We start from the raw sequence: 13,671 nt of genomic DNA, 5'->3' as shown, positions 1-13,671 counted from the left end.
CTCCCTGACATCTGTGTAACTCGAGTAAATAACGCCTTGATGTGACGTGGAATTGGTAGGTATTGAACCCGATTAACCCATTAGTACCTACCTACCTACTTACCTGTGGAAACACTCAAGGTGCTAGGTAGGAACCTACCACCAAGTTATGGACGATGGAAGGCAGGGTGGTTGAAGGTACAGTTCTTCTCAGCACTGCAAGCTTCCGTCAACAGCGTTTGACACTGCCTGCACAAATACCTTTCTAACGGTATCAACTTCAAAATCCAGCGCTGGAGCATCATCTCCCAACAAAGACCAGCTGGCACACTTTGTCTTATTGTCGCTATAAATTTCAAATTCTCGATCGTCATTCAAACTTCCCTTCTGTCGATCATCATGCCTGGAGCCAAAGGGCGCAAACCGCCGCCTCCTCTGCCTCCTCTGCCTCCTCTTCCTCCAGTTCCACCCAAAACAACCCCGACCGGATTTGAGCCGAAAGAATCTTTGGATAAAGACGAACCTGCTCCTGAAGGCTGTATCTTGTATGCTCATTCAAATTCGAATCCTCCTGATCCATGCCCATATCACTACAAGCCCGTCTATTACTTCTTCTATGATGGTCTCAGGAACCCGACCGTACTCCAAGTGGTCCTTGAAGCCTCAGAACCCCCCAAGCTACGAGATGCCAAAGTCCTTGGATACTCACTTGCACCACGGGGTCGTTACACGTCACTCATCGAAGGTCAATCTGGGTCGGGGGTTTTGGGGCGGGCGGTTCAAGTGCAATCTGCTGAAGAGGAATACAAGCTCGGGTGGTACCAAACCAGCGCATACATTCTTGCGCCATGTTTGATACAGTTCATAGATGGTGGAGAGCCGAGAGAAGTTGCGGGATTGGTATTCATAGATGCTGGCGATCAACGGGCTTGGAGGACTATGCGATTCGACTACAGGGCATGGAAGTCTCAGATGGGAACTCGACTCCCGCGAAATTGGCAAAGAAGCGCATTGGAGCCGAGCTCGTAGTGTTCTAGCATTGTTCGAGGTGGGTGCGCAGCAAAGTACCATACAATAGCGGAAACTTTTGTTATGTTATTTGCTTGTATTCGGAATTCTTGACTTGTCTGTTGGTATTCGCGTTTGTCGTGCTGTGGTATGTCGTCAAATGTGGGGGTTGTGGGGAGAGATATTACAAGCGGTGATGAAACATGAAACTCGAGACTTGGACACTGAACGACAAAAAAGCTTAGGTAAGTACAGCTGAAAATTGGGCGAGTCTACCATAATCTTAGTAGAGTTTTTGATTAGTTATTTTTGACACCTGATCCAAGGCCTGAAGGTGTCTTGTCCGACTGAGTACATTATTCATACAACTTCAACATCACAACCATCAACTTCATTATACTTCAACTCCTCACAACAAAAATGCCTCCTCGAATCCCCACTGAAGATGACTTCTCCCCTCTATCAAGCACCCTCCCTCACACTCTTCACTTCCCCTCACCACCAGAATCAACCACCACATTCCTCATTCTCTTCCACGGTCTAGGTGACCACGATGTTCCCTTCGCCTCCTTCGCCAAGAACCTCAATCTTCCCGGCGTTCTCGCCATTTCTGTACGCGGCACATCTGTTCTACCAGCTGCGCTTCTCGGTGGTGATAGACCGGGGTATCATTGGGGTGACGATCTCACTGTTGATCCCAGCACGGGAGACATTGCGGATGATTCTGGTTTCGAGAAGGCTAGGAGATTGATCATGGAGAAGTTGATCGGGGAGCTTCTTATTGAGAAATGCGGGTGGGAGATGAGAGATATTATTTTCTTTGGGTTTGGGCAGGGTGGTTCACTCGCTCTTGGTCTTGCAGCCTCTTTGAACAAGACTCCTCGGGTCACTGATGTTTCCGAGGGCGAGAGCACATCGCCAGGTAACAAGAGGTTCAAGGGTGCTATATCTCTCGGCGGACCTTTACCGCAATCTATGGTGTCTACAGTCACAAATCGCAGCAGGAGCAGCACAAGCGTACTGGTATGCCAACTTGACGAAGACGCTGTCGATGCTGTGAAGCGAGAGTTTGACGATGTCAAGGTCGTGCAGTGGAAGAGACGTGAGGTGAGCATGCCAATGAACAGAGATGAGGTGTTGCCTTTGATGCAGTTCTTTGCGGATAAGCTCAAGAATGAATGGTAGTTCATTTCACGGGGCGTTTAAAAGAATAGGTTGTTCACACGGGGTATCATTATATTCATATCCAATCTCAACATTGTGGCTTAAGCGTAACCTGGCCTTTCGTCTCGACAGCCTGTTTGGAACATCTCTGCTAGGATATCCCACTTTGCAGACTGCGCATCACTTGTAGCTCTGGCAACACTGCGTAGGCCACCACAAACAAACCGCAAGTGTCTATCATAATCGGATTTAATCTCCTTGAGCACAGTCATAAACGGCTTGCCCATCTTCAAGGTCCTCGATTCATCCCTCTCAGCATCGTCCTCTTCATCACTACTATCGACGTACTTGGACTTCAATCCAGGTGTTCCAGGCGTAGGCGAAAGGTTTCTGGTCGAGAGACGAGAAAACTGCTGCATCCGCTCTGTCTCTTTTGTCATGTTAACAGTTTGTGCTTGCTCTAGTCTGATGGCCAGGTCGAGCATATCGAGAAAGCATTCTCTGATCGGTGTTAATCTGCTCCCAAGACATGCCTCGTCAACAACTTGTTTCAAGAATGTAGCATGAACTCTCATCATGGCATCAACATCGTGAGCGTCTTGCATGTCCTGCCTCATCTTGGCGCAGTTAGGTGCCAAGACCAGCGTCGCAAGATAGGTCTGGAGAGTAGTGCAGAACCACAGGAGGTTATTCCGTAGTGAATAATAAAGAGCGCGCTCATCCCAGTTATCATGATCGATCCAGTAATTCTCGAGGATCTTGCGCTTATGTAGAACATACAAAGCTCTCTTCAGTTGCAAAAGGAGAGTAAATATAGCATCATACTGGGTGTTGCTGTCTTCGGACAGAATCATGCGAATCGGCCATGCTACCCGATAGTTGACTTTTGTACTCGGAAGAACTGACTTGACAGAGTCGCGAGCCTTGAGGAGTGGCACCTTTAGCCCCGTGGGACTGATGTATATCGATATTCTCGTCATGTCGACAAGAGTTGTGAATGCCTCTTGTGCTACACTCGTCAGGCTATAGCGGTTGTTCCAGTTAGGATCCAGCGCATCTAGTTTTCCGAAGAGGCTGCTAGTCCACGCTTCTGTTGCGGCACCATCAGACATGAAATACAGCCGCTCCATAGCGTCGAGAGCAGACCAGAGTCCGCACTCTTCAAACAGTGTGTTCCTCAGCGTGGTCGAGGATGTGTTGTATTTAGTCTGGATCCATGCATCAAAAGCAGCATCGAAAAGCTCTGAAAACGGCGCAAGCTCAAGTCCTTTAGGACAAAGCGTATCATAGTGTAGGGGAGGTTCCTGAATCGTCCATTCCGAGCCTGAAGAGATCCAGCGGCCCAGCCGCTTCAAGATAACGATGTTCTTGCCGGCATTAAATATCTTGGCAGCTGCTGGCTGGAGGAAACTAGGGGCATGTAATTTCCCATCGGCCGTCCTACGTAGCCTAAACTGTTCGCGCCAGATCTTGCTAGGTGATACTTGGCTCGGTGCCTGTGACACGAAGAAGATCTTGTCGCCGGGGATAAGTTTGCCCTCTTCCATCCAGAGGCGAATAGGGCGAAGGTAGACATTGAAGCACTCGACAAAGATACGTGCCAGAAATTCATAAACGTCCAGCTTTCCAGACAATTGCGCCATGCTTGCATCGTCAAAGAGGAGCTCAAGATACCGAAATGTACCTTGATTGGGCACATTCTGTATCTGAGCGATGATATTTGAAAGAGAATATAATGGTTCAAGCGATGTTGCCAACTCTCCCTTGATCGACAATAAGCTGACAACCACATTATTCTCAGGCGCAACAAGCCGTGACTCTATACCCGTTGACTTTCTATCCAGATCGTCGAGTCGCTTGGCCACAGTATCCTGAAGAACTTGAATATGCGATGATCGCTGTGACTTGCTGACAAAATCACGTAGAATACCTAGTTGTCGTCCTGCTTCAGAAAAGTAGCTCAGAAGAGCTTTGTGAGTATCCCATTTCAGATGAGCCATCTGAAATGCTGGGTTGACAGTGCCATTGGGTCCAAAGAGTGTCGTATCGAGTCCTTGCAGCATGAACAAAACTTCTCGAACGATCTGGAATTCCGTTACTGGCACTTTTCGAGCATGGCCCGATGCGTCTGTGGGCTTTTCTGTTCGCCATCCTTGCGCTCCTCGAATCTCGTGCAGTTTCGTCATGTCCTCAGGGTTGACAATTAGATCTTCGGCTGTTCTTCCAAGCGGGACCTCAGATAGGTCAGTGCTGGCCTCCGATTCACTCTTGGAGTCATCTTCGTAAAGCTCATCATCTGAACTGTCGGTGTATTTTATCGTCTTCCACATCGAAGCGTCGTCTTCCCATCCATCTTCCTTGGCAATATCCTCCCAACGCAGTTCGAGCTCTGAATCGCTTGGTCCCGTTTTCAGCGCATCTAGGTCACTCAGTTTTGAGTAATATGTCGGTTGGTCTGAGAGTTCTAAAATCAGGTATAGAACTTCGGGGTGGAAATTCGAGTGTATTTGCCGGAGCTGCTCCCGGCGCTCGACGAGGGCATCAGCGAGCGCATCTCGGCCATTGACACGGAATCTTTCTTCTAGACCGTCGAGTTGGTGCTCGACTTCGAATTGATTCGTTCGTAGATATGGATGCGACTTTAACCTTTGTAAAGCAGCGTCGCGCTGGGCCTTGAATCGAGGGTTTGTCTGGAATCATGAATACATATTCCAACGCTGTGATTGAGAGTTGTCATACCTCGGTTGATGAGCTAGTGACAGCCTCAACGAGCTCTCCGGTGAGAGCACCCAGCCTTGCAGCAAATGCCATGGTCGTCTCATGTCTTGCGCATTATCATGTTAAATGGCGGTCGTATCATGACTGGTAACGAATTATTTGGCGGGGGTTTCAGTGGTTGATGGCGCGTCAGTCGTGTCGACAGGGTCCAAGCTCCGCTACAACGATAGCTCTTATCGGCGCTGATTGGCTTAGCTGTCGTGACATCAGCTTCAATTATTCGAAACCCCTTTCACGTACTTTGAGCTCGAAACGATTCTACCAATCCAGAGACAATTTGCTCTAGAGCGATAATTTACATCCATTTTTCGCTATAGTTGTACGTTCTTTTCTCACTAATGGATATTTGAGCCCCGTCCCCTTCTTTTTGGCGTTATAGTAAACCTGGTTTATCTGGCGATATCCTGTCGAGCACAACATGACGGTCGCGCGGCCAGTTCGGGCGTTGATCGCCGGCGGATGCATTCTCTGGTGTTTCTTTCTATGGCAGATATTTGCTCCATCATGGTCGCTAAGAGGTCCCGGTGATCGCTACTCCAATTTTGAACGGGATCCTATGTTAGATCGTAAGTCGCAAAGAGCATCGACGCCAATTGTTGCTAACTGATATAACAGCTACCGATGAACCAGAAGGAGTGTTACATCGTACGAGTCCGAGATATGCCCACGATGCGAAAAAGACGGAGCGCATCGATGCGACGCTATTAGCGCTTGTGCGGAACGAGGAGGTGGATGCCATGGTCATGTCGATGAGGGACCTCGAAAGGACATGGAACTCCAAGTTTAATTACCCCTGGACGTTTTTCAACGATAAGCCTTTCACGGAAGAGTTCAAGAGGAAGACAAGAGCGGCTACGAAGGCGAAATGTAACTACGGTAGGTCCTTGTCTAGGAAGAGGAGAGGAGAGGAGAGAAGAGTATATGCTGATGCTACGACCAGAAATCATCCCCAAGGAACATTGGGACATGCCCTCCTGGATCGACGAAGAGCTCTTTCAAGAATCCGCAAAGATCCTCGAAAAGAACGGCGTCCAATATGCAAGCAAGATATCATACCACCAAATGTGTCGATGGAACAGCGGTCTCTTCTACAAGCATCCAGCCCTGAAGGACATTCGCTACTACTGGCGTGTCGAGCCTAACGTGCACTTCTTCTGCGATGTCGACTACGATGTTTTCCGCTACATGCACGATAACAACAAGACATACGGCTTCACCATCAACCTCTACGACGATCCCAAAACCTTACCTTCGTTGTGGCCCGAGACAGTCAAGTTTCTCGCTGAGCATCCTAACGCAATTCACGAGAATAGCGCTGTAGCTTGGGTCACCGATGATATTCGTCGGCCGTCAACGAACAGAAAGGCTCAGGGATACTCGACATGCCATTTCTGGAGTAATTTTGAGATTGCGGATATGTCATTTTGGAGGAGTAAGACTTACGAAGACTACTTCAACCACCTCGATCGTGCGGGTGGATTCTTCTATGAACGATGGGGTGATGCTCCAGTTCATAGTATTGCACTTGGTCTATTTGAGGACCAGAGCAAGATTCATTGGTTCGTATTCAACCTTTCTTCCACATGCAGGAGACTAACAAAGCATCTCAGGTTCCGTGATATTGGATATCAACACATCCCCTTCTTCAACTGTCCCAACTCACCAAAGTGTAAGGGCTGTGTAACTGGCCGTCTCACTGACGGTGAGGCCTGGTTGCATCGAGAAGACTGTCGACCCAACTGGTTCAAGTACGCCGGTATGGGCTAACAAGCTTTGTCTCATATAAAAATTTGACAATATTTGATGCATAGAAAGGGGTACAGAGTTTTGGTTTCTGGCAATTTGGATAACGATTTGGCGCCGGTGGAAAGCTATTAATGTTCAAGCAAGCTGGAAGGGGTATCATGATGGACAATATTTTGTCTGTACGAATTGGAAAACGCCTTTGATGATGATGTATTAGATTCGAGAATAAACAAAGACGCTATCTCGCTTGATCTTAAAAGTAATGGGTATAAAAGATGTCTACAAGGCTCCGTAGACAGTCACCACGCCTGATGTTCCACCAACGCAGAACTGATCTCCCCAGCCATCCTCCCTCCACGCCATACAACTCACAACATTACTCCTCGCCTTCTCCTTTCCATCCCGGCCAACAGCCTTCTTCTTAGGTTCAAACCCTTCTGGCCCCCAAGGAACCGTCACCTTGGCCGCCAACTTTCCCGTCAACAAATCCCAAGCCCATATCCTTCCATGTCCGTTAGGTGCAGGCTCACCGGCCATGGCATCGCCAACCACTACGTACTTCTCTTTGCCTCCCAGCAGCGCCTGCAGCTTGACATCTTCGTTCTTCCATCCTGGGTCGGTGTATGCGCGTAGACAGGAGCCGTTGTCGCGGTCCATTAGACGGAGCTTGTTGTCGAGACTTCCGACCAACATGGTGCGTCCGTCGCGGGTGAGACTGAGACTCGTAACGGGTGCGCCTATCACATCGGTTGTGACTTTTCCCATGCGGATATCGTAGCTGCGTACGCGACCATCGACGCTCCCTGCGAGGACTTCAGGGCCACGGATGGCGAGACATGTTACCGCATCGTTGGCATCATCGAGAACCTGTATAGGCTTGAAGCTGTTGCTCTTCGTATCCCATAATCTCACCGTAGTGTCAAACCCTGCGCTGACAATAATAGAATCACCTTCTCCCGCAAAGCTCACACAATTAATACGAGCCGTGTGGCCATGAACGTTACCACCAAATCGCTTAGTCGTAACAGCAGTGCTCACGTCCCAAAGGAACACGCTGCGATCACCGCCAGCCGACACAAACCGTTGATTATCGGCAGCGACAGAGAGGCTCAACACTTCATAGCCGTGAGCAGCATAAGTCTGAATCAGTCGACCCTGAGGAACAACGCTGTGACGATCACCGGGACCAGATGTGCTGGGAAATGGGTTGTAGAGGCGGATGGATCGGTCCGCGGAACCGGTGAGGATGTAGGTGCCTGGAGAGGCGGAGTATGCAAGGGCATGGACCGGGCCTTTCAGTGTGTGTTAGTGTAAGCGACAGCGCGGCATATGCCTTGAAATTGCTATAAGTTGGTGGGATATGACATGATACGATATGATGGGATAGATACGCCACGCCTGAAGCCAAGAGTAAAGATATGGAGGAACTGACCATTAGCGCCCAAAAGATGAGCAGATGGCTTATCGGGAAACCCCATTTCAAGATATTGATAATTATTGATATTGTCAAGTAAAGAGTGAGATGAAGGAAGCTCTGACGTTTCTGCGGCAGATGCATGTTTCCAGTGCATTACCTAATCAGGCTAGCTGCATATCTCTATGCAACCCGATGATTATGGACGTTGCCGTAAGGGAAATCGGGCTAATTATACCGATAGCCACACTCCCCCCCCTCCTCAACACTCGACCGTTACCTACTATGTACGAAAAAAGGTCACTGCAGTGTAACCATAGGCCACCTTGCAGATCCAGACTTTCATGATGATGTACATGGAGAACATGCGAGGTTATTTGGGGAAAATAAGTACCTCATATGCCGAGAGGCAAAGCAATCTGTGGTACACGTATGTACGTGTCATGTCGGCTTTTTTTTGCAGTAGACGAGATAGGAAGTTGGTATTAATTAGATGAGGCTACGTTGGTCAAGCAAGCAGTAGTATCGTGATCAAGTTAGGCATCATTTACAACCAACAACCAATATCTTACGGCATAGAATTCAATCACACTACGGTTTTGAAATTACAATGTCCCCCGGCCCTTGCTGAGCATTCAGCCGAGGATACGATACCGTCTTTGTCCCGCCCCCTCCGCCTTCAGTTCCACCTCTGAGGCCATCAAGAACCACTTACACAACCCACAGCTTCAACGGCCCCCAACCAACAAACCCTCCCCCAAAGTTGATGCTGGGATTCCCTTCCCTCGAGTCCATTCTCACCCACATATTCCCCTATCCCGCCAACCAATACTCTGCCAAGCCTCTTATCACAGGCTTCACGCTACCCTCGTGGGGCATTTCCGAGCGCTTGTTCCCAGCATAGCAGCCTCTGTGCTTACTGAATTTGGTACCATGTTCGTGTGTGTTGGAGGATGCGAGGATCCTTCCGAGATACGAGATCAGCGCCTATGGGATTGTGTCAGTCATGATCCATATCGTTGCCGCAGACGAATAGCCGCCCATTGATGTGAGGAGGAAGGCATTCGCGTAGGCACGAGTTGCAGGGCCTTTTGAAAAAGAGACGTCTGACCGTAAACTGTGGGAACGACACATGGGTTTGGGAGTCTGGCTCTAACATGAGAAGGACATGTCACAGGAAGATCACGCCGCACACTAGACATGGTATCCATGAAACTACTCAAGGCCCTTGTCGCAAGTGCTCCAGACGGTCTTGTCTCAGCCTGTAACAACCACTCGAGGTGATTCAGGTTGGTCACTCGCTGCAAACAGTATTTGCTCCGAAAATCATCTTGTCTTCAAGTCCAACAAAACATTGGACGTCAATTATATTTCAACAGACTTTGTGTGGACCAGATGCCTAATCATCTTGGTGCCTGCCTGGCTCAAGAACGCTCAGCCCACTCGAGAGATCAAATCTCAGAGGGTAAGACGCCAGAACTCCTTCCCTTATGTGCATAGTAAGATATATCATACAATGGGGATAATATAGAAAACAGTACAAGTCCCTCTATCCAGGAACAAACAAGCGACAGGGCCAGTCAATTGACTGCCTGTCATCGTATGCTATGTATATAACGCCATATCCCCCAATGTGATGCCCAACACCATGCCTGCAGTGTCGTGAATGCAGGAAGATGCAAATGATACAAAAACGGTAGAAACCAGCGTCGTGTGGCCAGTGCCAGGCATTTCATGCAATCCGCTTGCTCAAATCATTGAAGATAGTAAATGGTATCCATATCCCGGGGATACAGCTTCTCCATTGGGTTGTTGATTTGCCAACGAAGGATCTTCTCTTCTTCACGTCCTTCAGAACTGTAAAAAACTCGGTAGCCTTCCATGGGACTGACCGGTTGGCTGCCTCGCTCTCGAATGCGATGCAGCATTGCGAGGCGTCCATCAATCGCCTCTTGCGCGTTCCGCACATTGTCCCAAATGGCAAACATGGCCTGAACCACTCCCTGAACCATGTGCACATTCTCAATAATGTCACTTAGGTGGGAAAGACGGCCACTTGCTGTAAAAACATCAACAGCTTCCGCCAAAACCATGGCTAGAACTGGTGCAGGTCCACTAAGGACTGTCTGGCCTCCACGATGAAGTCGTACAAGTGCCTTGGCCATATCCAATACTTGTGTTGCATGTTCATAGCATGTTTGTATATTGTGGGATGTAGTTTGGGGCGAAAGGCGTCCTGCTGCCAGCGTATGGCGACTGAGCTTGATCATGGCATGGTTGTAAAGAAGGTGCATGGTCAAGAAAGGTCCCAGCTCCCCTGCTAGCGCTGCAGACTCAAGATTTGAAGCGGTAAAAGCCAACCGGGAAGGCAAGGCGTTGCGCCACTCTTGAATGCGCTTCAGAATTCGTTGGGATGGCTCCAGATCCGTTTCCATCACATTCGCTCGTCGAGCCATTCTGTAAATCCGGCATACGTCGTTAGACCAGATGTGTACCATCTGAACTAGGTATGCTGAAATGCCAAGCTCACGGTCTTGCGCGGTAGCGACGCCCGAGACGTAAGGGTTGAAGACAGGAGCGAATCCATCCATCTCACGCTCGAAGCTCTGACCATCGGCGGGGAGGCGGGTATAGATATCTTCGGCGTTAATCATTGCTAAATGGTCAGGAAAGCGACCGTCAAGGCGCTCTAGCATGTAAAGAGACCAGAAAGTCCTTCTCCTGGCTTCACAGTACCCAGCCTTGTTCATTCCGAACGGAAATGTGATGAGGCCGGCTTCCTTTGACTCTTCGATCTCAACGTTCAACTGAAGGCAAGCTGCTGAAGCCACCGCAGCTGAGATCATCTCACTAGCTTCAGATGAGCGGGAAATTGAAATATAGTAGAGTGCCAGTAAAACTCTAGTCTGAACCAACTGAATACAGTTGGCTGTGGTTAACTTCTGAGCATAGTGCGCAACAGACGCGTACTCAAAAGCGATCGCCTTCGGTCCGCCAGAAAGCGCAACACCGACAGCGAGAATGCTGTACAGGATCATCAAATCCTCCGGCGTCTTGCGGTGCCCCGGGTTTACAACCCATGCCTTGAAGACGTTCTCGGGGATGAATCGCACGATCATGGTGCTGTCGAGATGGACGAAAAAGTGAGAAATCACAGAACGAATAGACTGGGGGTCGGACAGGGAGGGGTCAGTTCGCCAAGCTTGGTTGAGCACGTCTTCGGAAATTCGAGGGAGTTCGATTGCGGGAGGTTGAAAGGGGACGTGAGGTCTGGGAGCCTCAACAGGCGGTAGTGCGTGCACTGGCTCACCCATCGAAACGTAACTATCATAGCCCGATCGAAGCCTCTTGTGTGAACCCGACTCTGGAGACTGGGGACGGAGAGTAGTTCGTGGCGACACCGGCGAACTGTTCTCGCTCTCATTGGGTATGGTTGGCCCATTCAATGTCCTGACATCGTCAAGCTCAGCCGGCGGTGTCGATGGTGATGTGTTATGCCCTCCTCGAGGCCTAGACAATGTTAACAAATCCAACTCGGAATGATGCTGCTCGATACAGAACTTACGCATTCTTGAATTTGCATACGCGACCAAACTTCTCGCACTGAACGCATCGAGGGTAGTCAGGATCACATTTTATCTTTTTCTCACGGCATGTCACACATGCAATCGCGAGTCGTTTTCTGGGTTTCCCAGCCTTGGTTACACCCCAGTGAGCGTTTACTGCCTCACCATCAATTACTGTCTTGCAATGACTGCCATCATCGTAGAAGTAGCACATTCCCTCGCCTGGCACTTCAGTGGCCCTGACAAATCTAGGTAAGAAATGTGTTCCGGTCCAGATCTTGGGGCCCAGTCCATCCTTTGAGGGAACACCATCAGTCGCCGTAGTGCTTGGTGTTGGTGGAGGGATTGGAGCTCCTTGTGAAGACCCCTGATCGTTGTAAGTGGGAATCACACGTTCCTTAGGACTTGGAAAGTGAAGCCGAAACTGGTCCTGTGGTGGTCGAAATGAACCATCTCGAGATCCTAGAGAGTACTCAGATCGGCTTTCCTGGTGCACAGACCATCGGCCAGGTTGCCCTTCAGTAACTGATTCCTGGCGGGCATGCTCGCCATTGCGGAATCTAGGAGAGGCTGAACCAGAGTAAGACCGTGAGAGGCCATGGGCTGGGTGTCGGTCCGCTTCGAACTTGTTGTCGTAGGTGCGTGGTTGTGATAATGAAGGTGACAACGTGGGCGGGAAGTAAGATGTTGAATGATGTCTGTCACCAGATGGCGCACGAGTGCGATCCAGGGGAGATGTAGTAGAATAAGAGTTGTGCTCTGAAAGGGGCGAGTGTGCTGGTCGGCCAGCTGGTGGTGGAGGTCCGAAGATACTACTCAAGGAAGGAAGTTGTTGTCGAGGCGCAGCTTGTGTGGTCGACTCTGGCCTTGACTGTTCACCATTCATCTTCTGATCTGCAGGCATTTCTGTTGTCAGAGACTTGTCATAGTTGTTCATGGATGGCGATGTAGGAGCTGGCGAGATCCAAGGTCGGTCCGCAGATGAGTTAGTAGAATAGGTCGATGCGCCTGGGCTTGTCGACTCTGGAGGAGTATTTGGGAAAACCAAACGAGGACGAGAATCTATGCTAGGTAAGACACCCATTGAGAGGACTACTCGATATGGCTCGAGTGGCAGCAAAAGAGCATTTGAGGCTGGAGAAACAGTGCTATAAAAGAGCTTCAAGGTCGAATAATGTAAACCGGCGCCGAATAATTGGTGGGGGAGGTCAGCAATTATCTATCCCCCTCGGATCGGATACAATTATTACACCAGCGGCGCGGCTCTTTTTGGGGCCAGCGTTGCTAAGACAGGCCACCGTAAAAGACGCGGTGGTACCCTAATACGGATAGCCCAAGACCAGGAACAAGCTGGTCTAGGAAGGGAAAGGAGGGGATGTACCAATCCTAACACGATCCAAACTGTCGGGTTGGGCGTGATGGTTTAAGACTAGGAGAAGTCTACCAGAGTTGTCGGCCGATCCACCAAGTATACGTGGTTAGAAGACACAAACGTGCAGAGGGAGGGAAAGAGAAGCCTCTATCTGATGAAAAACCAAGACAGTTGAAAAGTGATATAATTGAGACAGTTGCCAACTTCCAGCATTGGCTGGTTGGCGATGACTGCCAACCGCTTGGTTAACGACCGAAGCCCCTCCGCGTGGTAGAGGCGTGGGCGTGGACACTTTTGCTGGGTGTGGCCTTGGCTCCTTAGATTTGCGACAAGACGGATCAAAGAACGCCCAACGGAGGTTTGCATCCCTGTCCCAGTCTCTCAATCCCAGTCCCCCAATCCCGCCACGCGAAATGCGAGTCCCGGAGCGCCTCGTTAGAGGTGTGCCGTTGTCCACACGTGTACGGTGAATATCTGTGGCCTTATTTGCATGGGACATGATGGGTCCCAGGCTGGATGACTTGCGGATACTAGCGCAGATGTCGAGCGATCCCAGGCTGTTGGTCATCGACGCCAACGGCATTGTGGGTACAGTACATGACATGGCGTGCGAGCCAACCCAACGGCTCTCGTACACCCCTAAG

General features: G+C 49.8%; 7 protein-coding genes across 7 annotated transcripts; 4 read left to right on the top strand and 3 right to left on the bottom strand.

The window, feature by feature from the left end:
* Positions 1 to 291: 291 nt before the first annotated feature.
* Positions 292 to 1,016, top strand: FOIG_02773 (uncharacterized protein; the record flags this gene model as incomplete). Its single annotated transcript, XM_031200173.1, has 2 exons — positions 292 to 879; positions 936 to 1,016. The coding sequence occupies exons 1-2, from the start codon at positions 379 to 381 to the stop codon at positions 1,014 to 1,016; spliced, it is 582 nt and encodes a 193-aa protein (XP_031069941.1). The 5' UTR covers positions 292 to 378.
* A 276-nt stretch (positions 1,017 to 1,292) lies between these two features.
* Positions 1,293 to 2,376, top strand: FOIG_02772 (uncharacterized protein). Its single transcript, XM_031200172.1, has one exon. The coding sequence runs from the start codon at positions 1,408 to 1,410 to the stop codon at positions 2,170 to 2,172; it is 765 nt and encodes a 254-aa protein (XP_031069940.1). The 5' UTR covers positions 1,293 to 1,407; the 3' UTR covers positions 2,173 to 2,376.
* FOIG_02771 (uncharacterized protein) lies at positions 1,315 to 5,028 on the bottom strand. Its single transcript, XM_031200171.1, has 2 exons — positions 4,891 to 5,028; positions 1,315 to 4,841 (listed from the first exon to the last, which is right to left on the bottom strand). Exons 1-2 carry the CDS (start codon positions 4,960 to 4,962, stop codon positions 2,253 to 2,255), a joined length of 2,661 nt encoding a protein of 886 aa, XP_031069939.1. The 5' UTR covers positions 4,963 to 5,028; the 3' UTR covers positions 1,315 to 2,252.
* Positions 5,029 to 5,134: 106 nt separating this feature from the next.
* On the top strand, positions 5,135 to 8,273 carry FOIG_02770 (mannosyltransferase). The gene is made up of 4 exons (XM_031200170.1): positions 5,135 to 5,495; positions 5,545 to 5,805; positions 5,870 to 6,488; positions 6,540 to 8,273. Exons 1-4 carry the CDS (start codon positions 5,348 to 5,350, stop codon positions 6,694 to 6,696), a joined length of 1,185 nt encoding a protein of 394 aa, XP_031069938.1. The 5' UTR covers positions 5,135 to 5,347; the 3' UTR covers positions 6,697 to 8,273.
* On the bottom strand, positions 6,424 to 8,293 carry FOIG_02769 (uncharacterized protein). The gene is made up of 2 exons (XM_031200169.1): positions 8,108 to 8,293; positions 6,424 to 7,967 (listed from the first exon to the last, which is right to left on the bottom strand). The coding sequence occupies exons 1-2, from the start codon at positions 8,244 to 8,246 to the stop codon at positions 6,955 to 6,957; spliced, it is 1,152 nt and encodes a 383-aa protein (XP_031069937.1). The 5' UTR covers positions 8,247 to 8,293; the 3' UTR covers positions 6,424 to 6,954.
* Positions 8,294 to 8,436: 143 nt separating this feature from the next.
* On the top strand, positions 8,437 to 8,993 carry FOIG_02768 (uncharacterized protein; the record flags this gene model as incomplete). Its single annotated transcript, XM_031200168.1, has 2 exons — positions 8,437 to 8,519; positions 8,816 to 8,993. The coding sequence occupies 2 exons, from the start codon at positions 8,437 to 8,439 to the stop codon at positions 8,991 to 8,993; spliced, it is 261 nt and encodes an 86-aa protein (XP_031069936.1).
* FOIG_02767 (uncharacterized protein) lies at positions 8,643 to 13,210 on the bottom strand. The gene is made up of 3 exons (XM_031200167.1): positions 11,655 to 13,210; positions 9,201 to 11,599; positions 8,643 to 9,076 (listed from the first exon to the last, which is right to left on the bottom strand). The coding sequence occupies exons 1-2, from the start codon at positions 12,737 to 12,739 to the stop codon at positions 9,844 to 9,846; spliced, it is 2,841 nt and encodes a 946-aa protein (XP_031069935.1). The 5' UTR covers positions 12,740 to 13,210; the 3' UTR covers positions 8,643 to 9,076; positions 9,201 to 9,843.
* Positions 13,211 to 13,671: the final 461 nt, after the last annotated feature.

Source organism: Fusarium odoratissimum, assembly GCF_000260195.1.
Source record: "Fusarium odoratissimum NRRL 54006 unplaced genomic scaffold supercont1.3, whole genome shotgun sequence".
In the NCBI taxonomy this organism is placed as follows: Eukaryota; Fungi; Ascomycota; class Sordariomycetes; order Hypocreales; family Nectriaceae; genus Fusarium; species Fusarium odoratissimum.
This window is presented reverse-complemented; position numbering and strand designations above follow the sequence as displayed.

Excerpts from the sequence above, each read along its gene's own strand:
- FOIG_02771 (XM_031200171.1), bottom strand. The coding sequence starts at position 4,962 with ATGGCATTTGCTGCAAGGCTGGGTGCTCTCACCGGAGAGCTCGTTGAG. Across the intron at positions 4,842-4,890 it reads TCACTAGCTCATCAACCGAG|ACAAACCCTCGATTCAAGGC; the intron begins GTATGACAACTC and ends TCATGATTCCAG.
- FOIG_02769 (XM_031200169.1), bottom strand. The coding sequence starts at position 8,246 with ATGCACTGGAAACATGCATCTGCCGCAGAAACGTCAGAGCTTCCTTCA. Across the intron at positions 7,968-8,107 it reads TCATCTTTTGGGCGCTAATG|GCCCGGTCCATGCCCTTGCA; the intron begins GTCAGTTCCTCC and ends ACACACTGAAAG.
- FOIG_02772 (XM_031200172.1), top strand. The coding sequence starts at position 1,408 with ATGCCTCCTCGAATCCCCACTGAAGATGACTTCTCCCCTCTATCAAGC.
- FOIG_02770 (XM_031200170.1), top strand. The coding sequence starts at position 5,348 with ATGACGGTCGCGCGGCCAGTTCGGGCGTTGATCGCCGGCGGATGCATT. Across the intron at positions 5,806-5,869 it reads GAAGGCGAAATGTAACTACG|AAATCATCCCCAAGGAACAT; the intron begins GTAGGTCCTTGT and ends TGCTACGACCAG. Across the intron at positions 6,489-6,539 it reads GACCAGAGCAAGATTCATTG|GTTCCGTGATATTGGATATC; the intron begins GTTCGTATTCAA and ends AAAGCATCTCAG.
- FOIG_02767 (XM_031200167.1), bottom strand. The coding sequence starts at position 12,739 with ATGGGTGTCTTACCTAGCATAGATTCTCGTCCTCGTTTGGTTTTCCCA. Across the intron at positions 11,600-11,654 it reads GTATGCAAATTCAAGAATGC|GCCTCGAGGAGGGCATAACA; the intron begins GTAAGTTCTGTA and ends AACATTGTCTAG.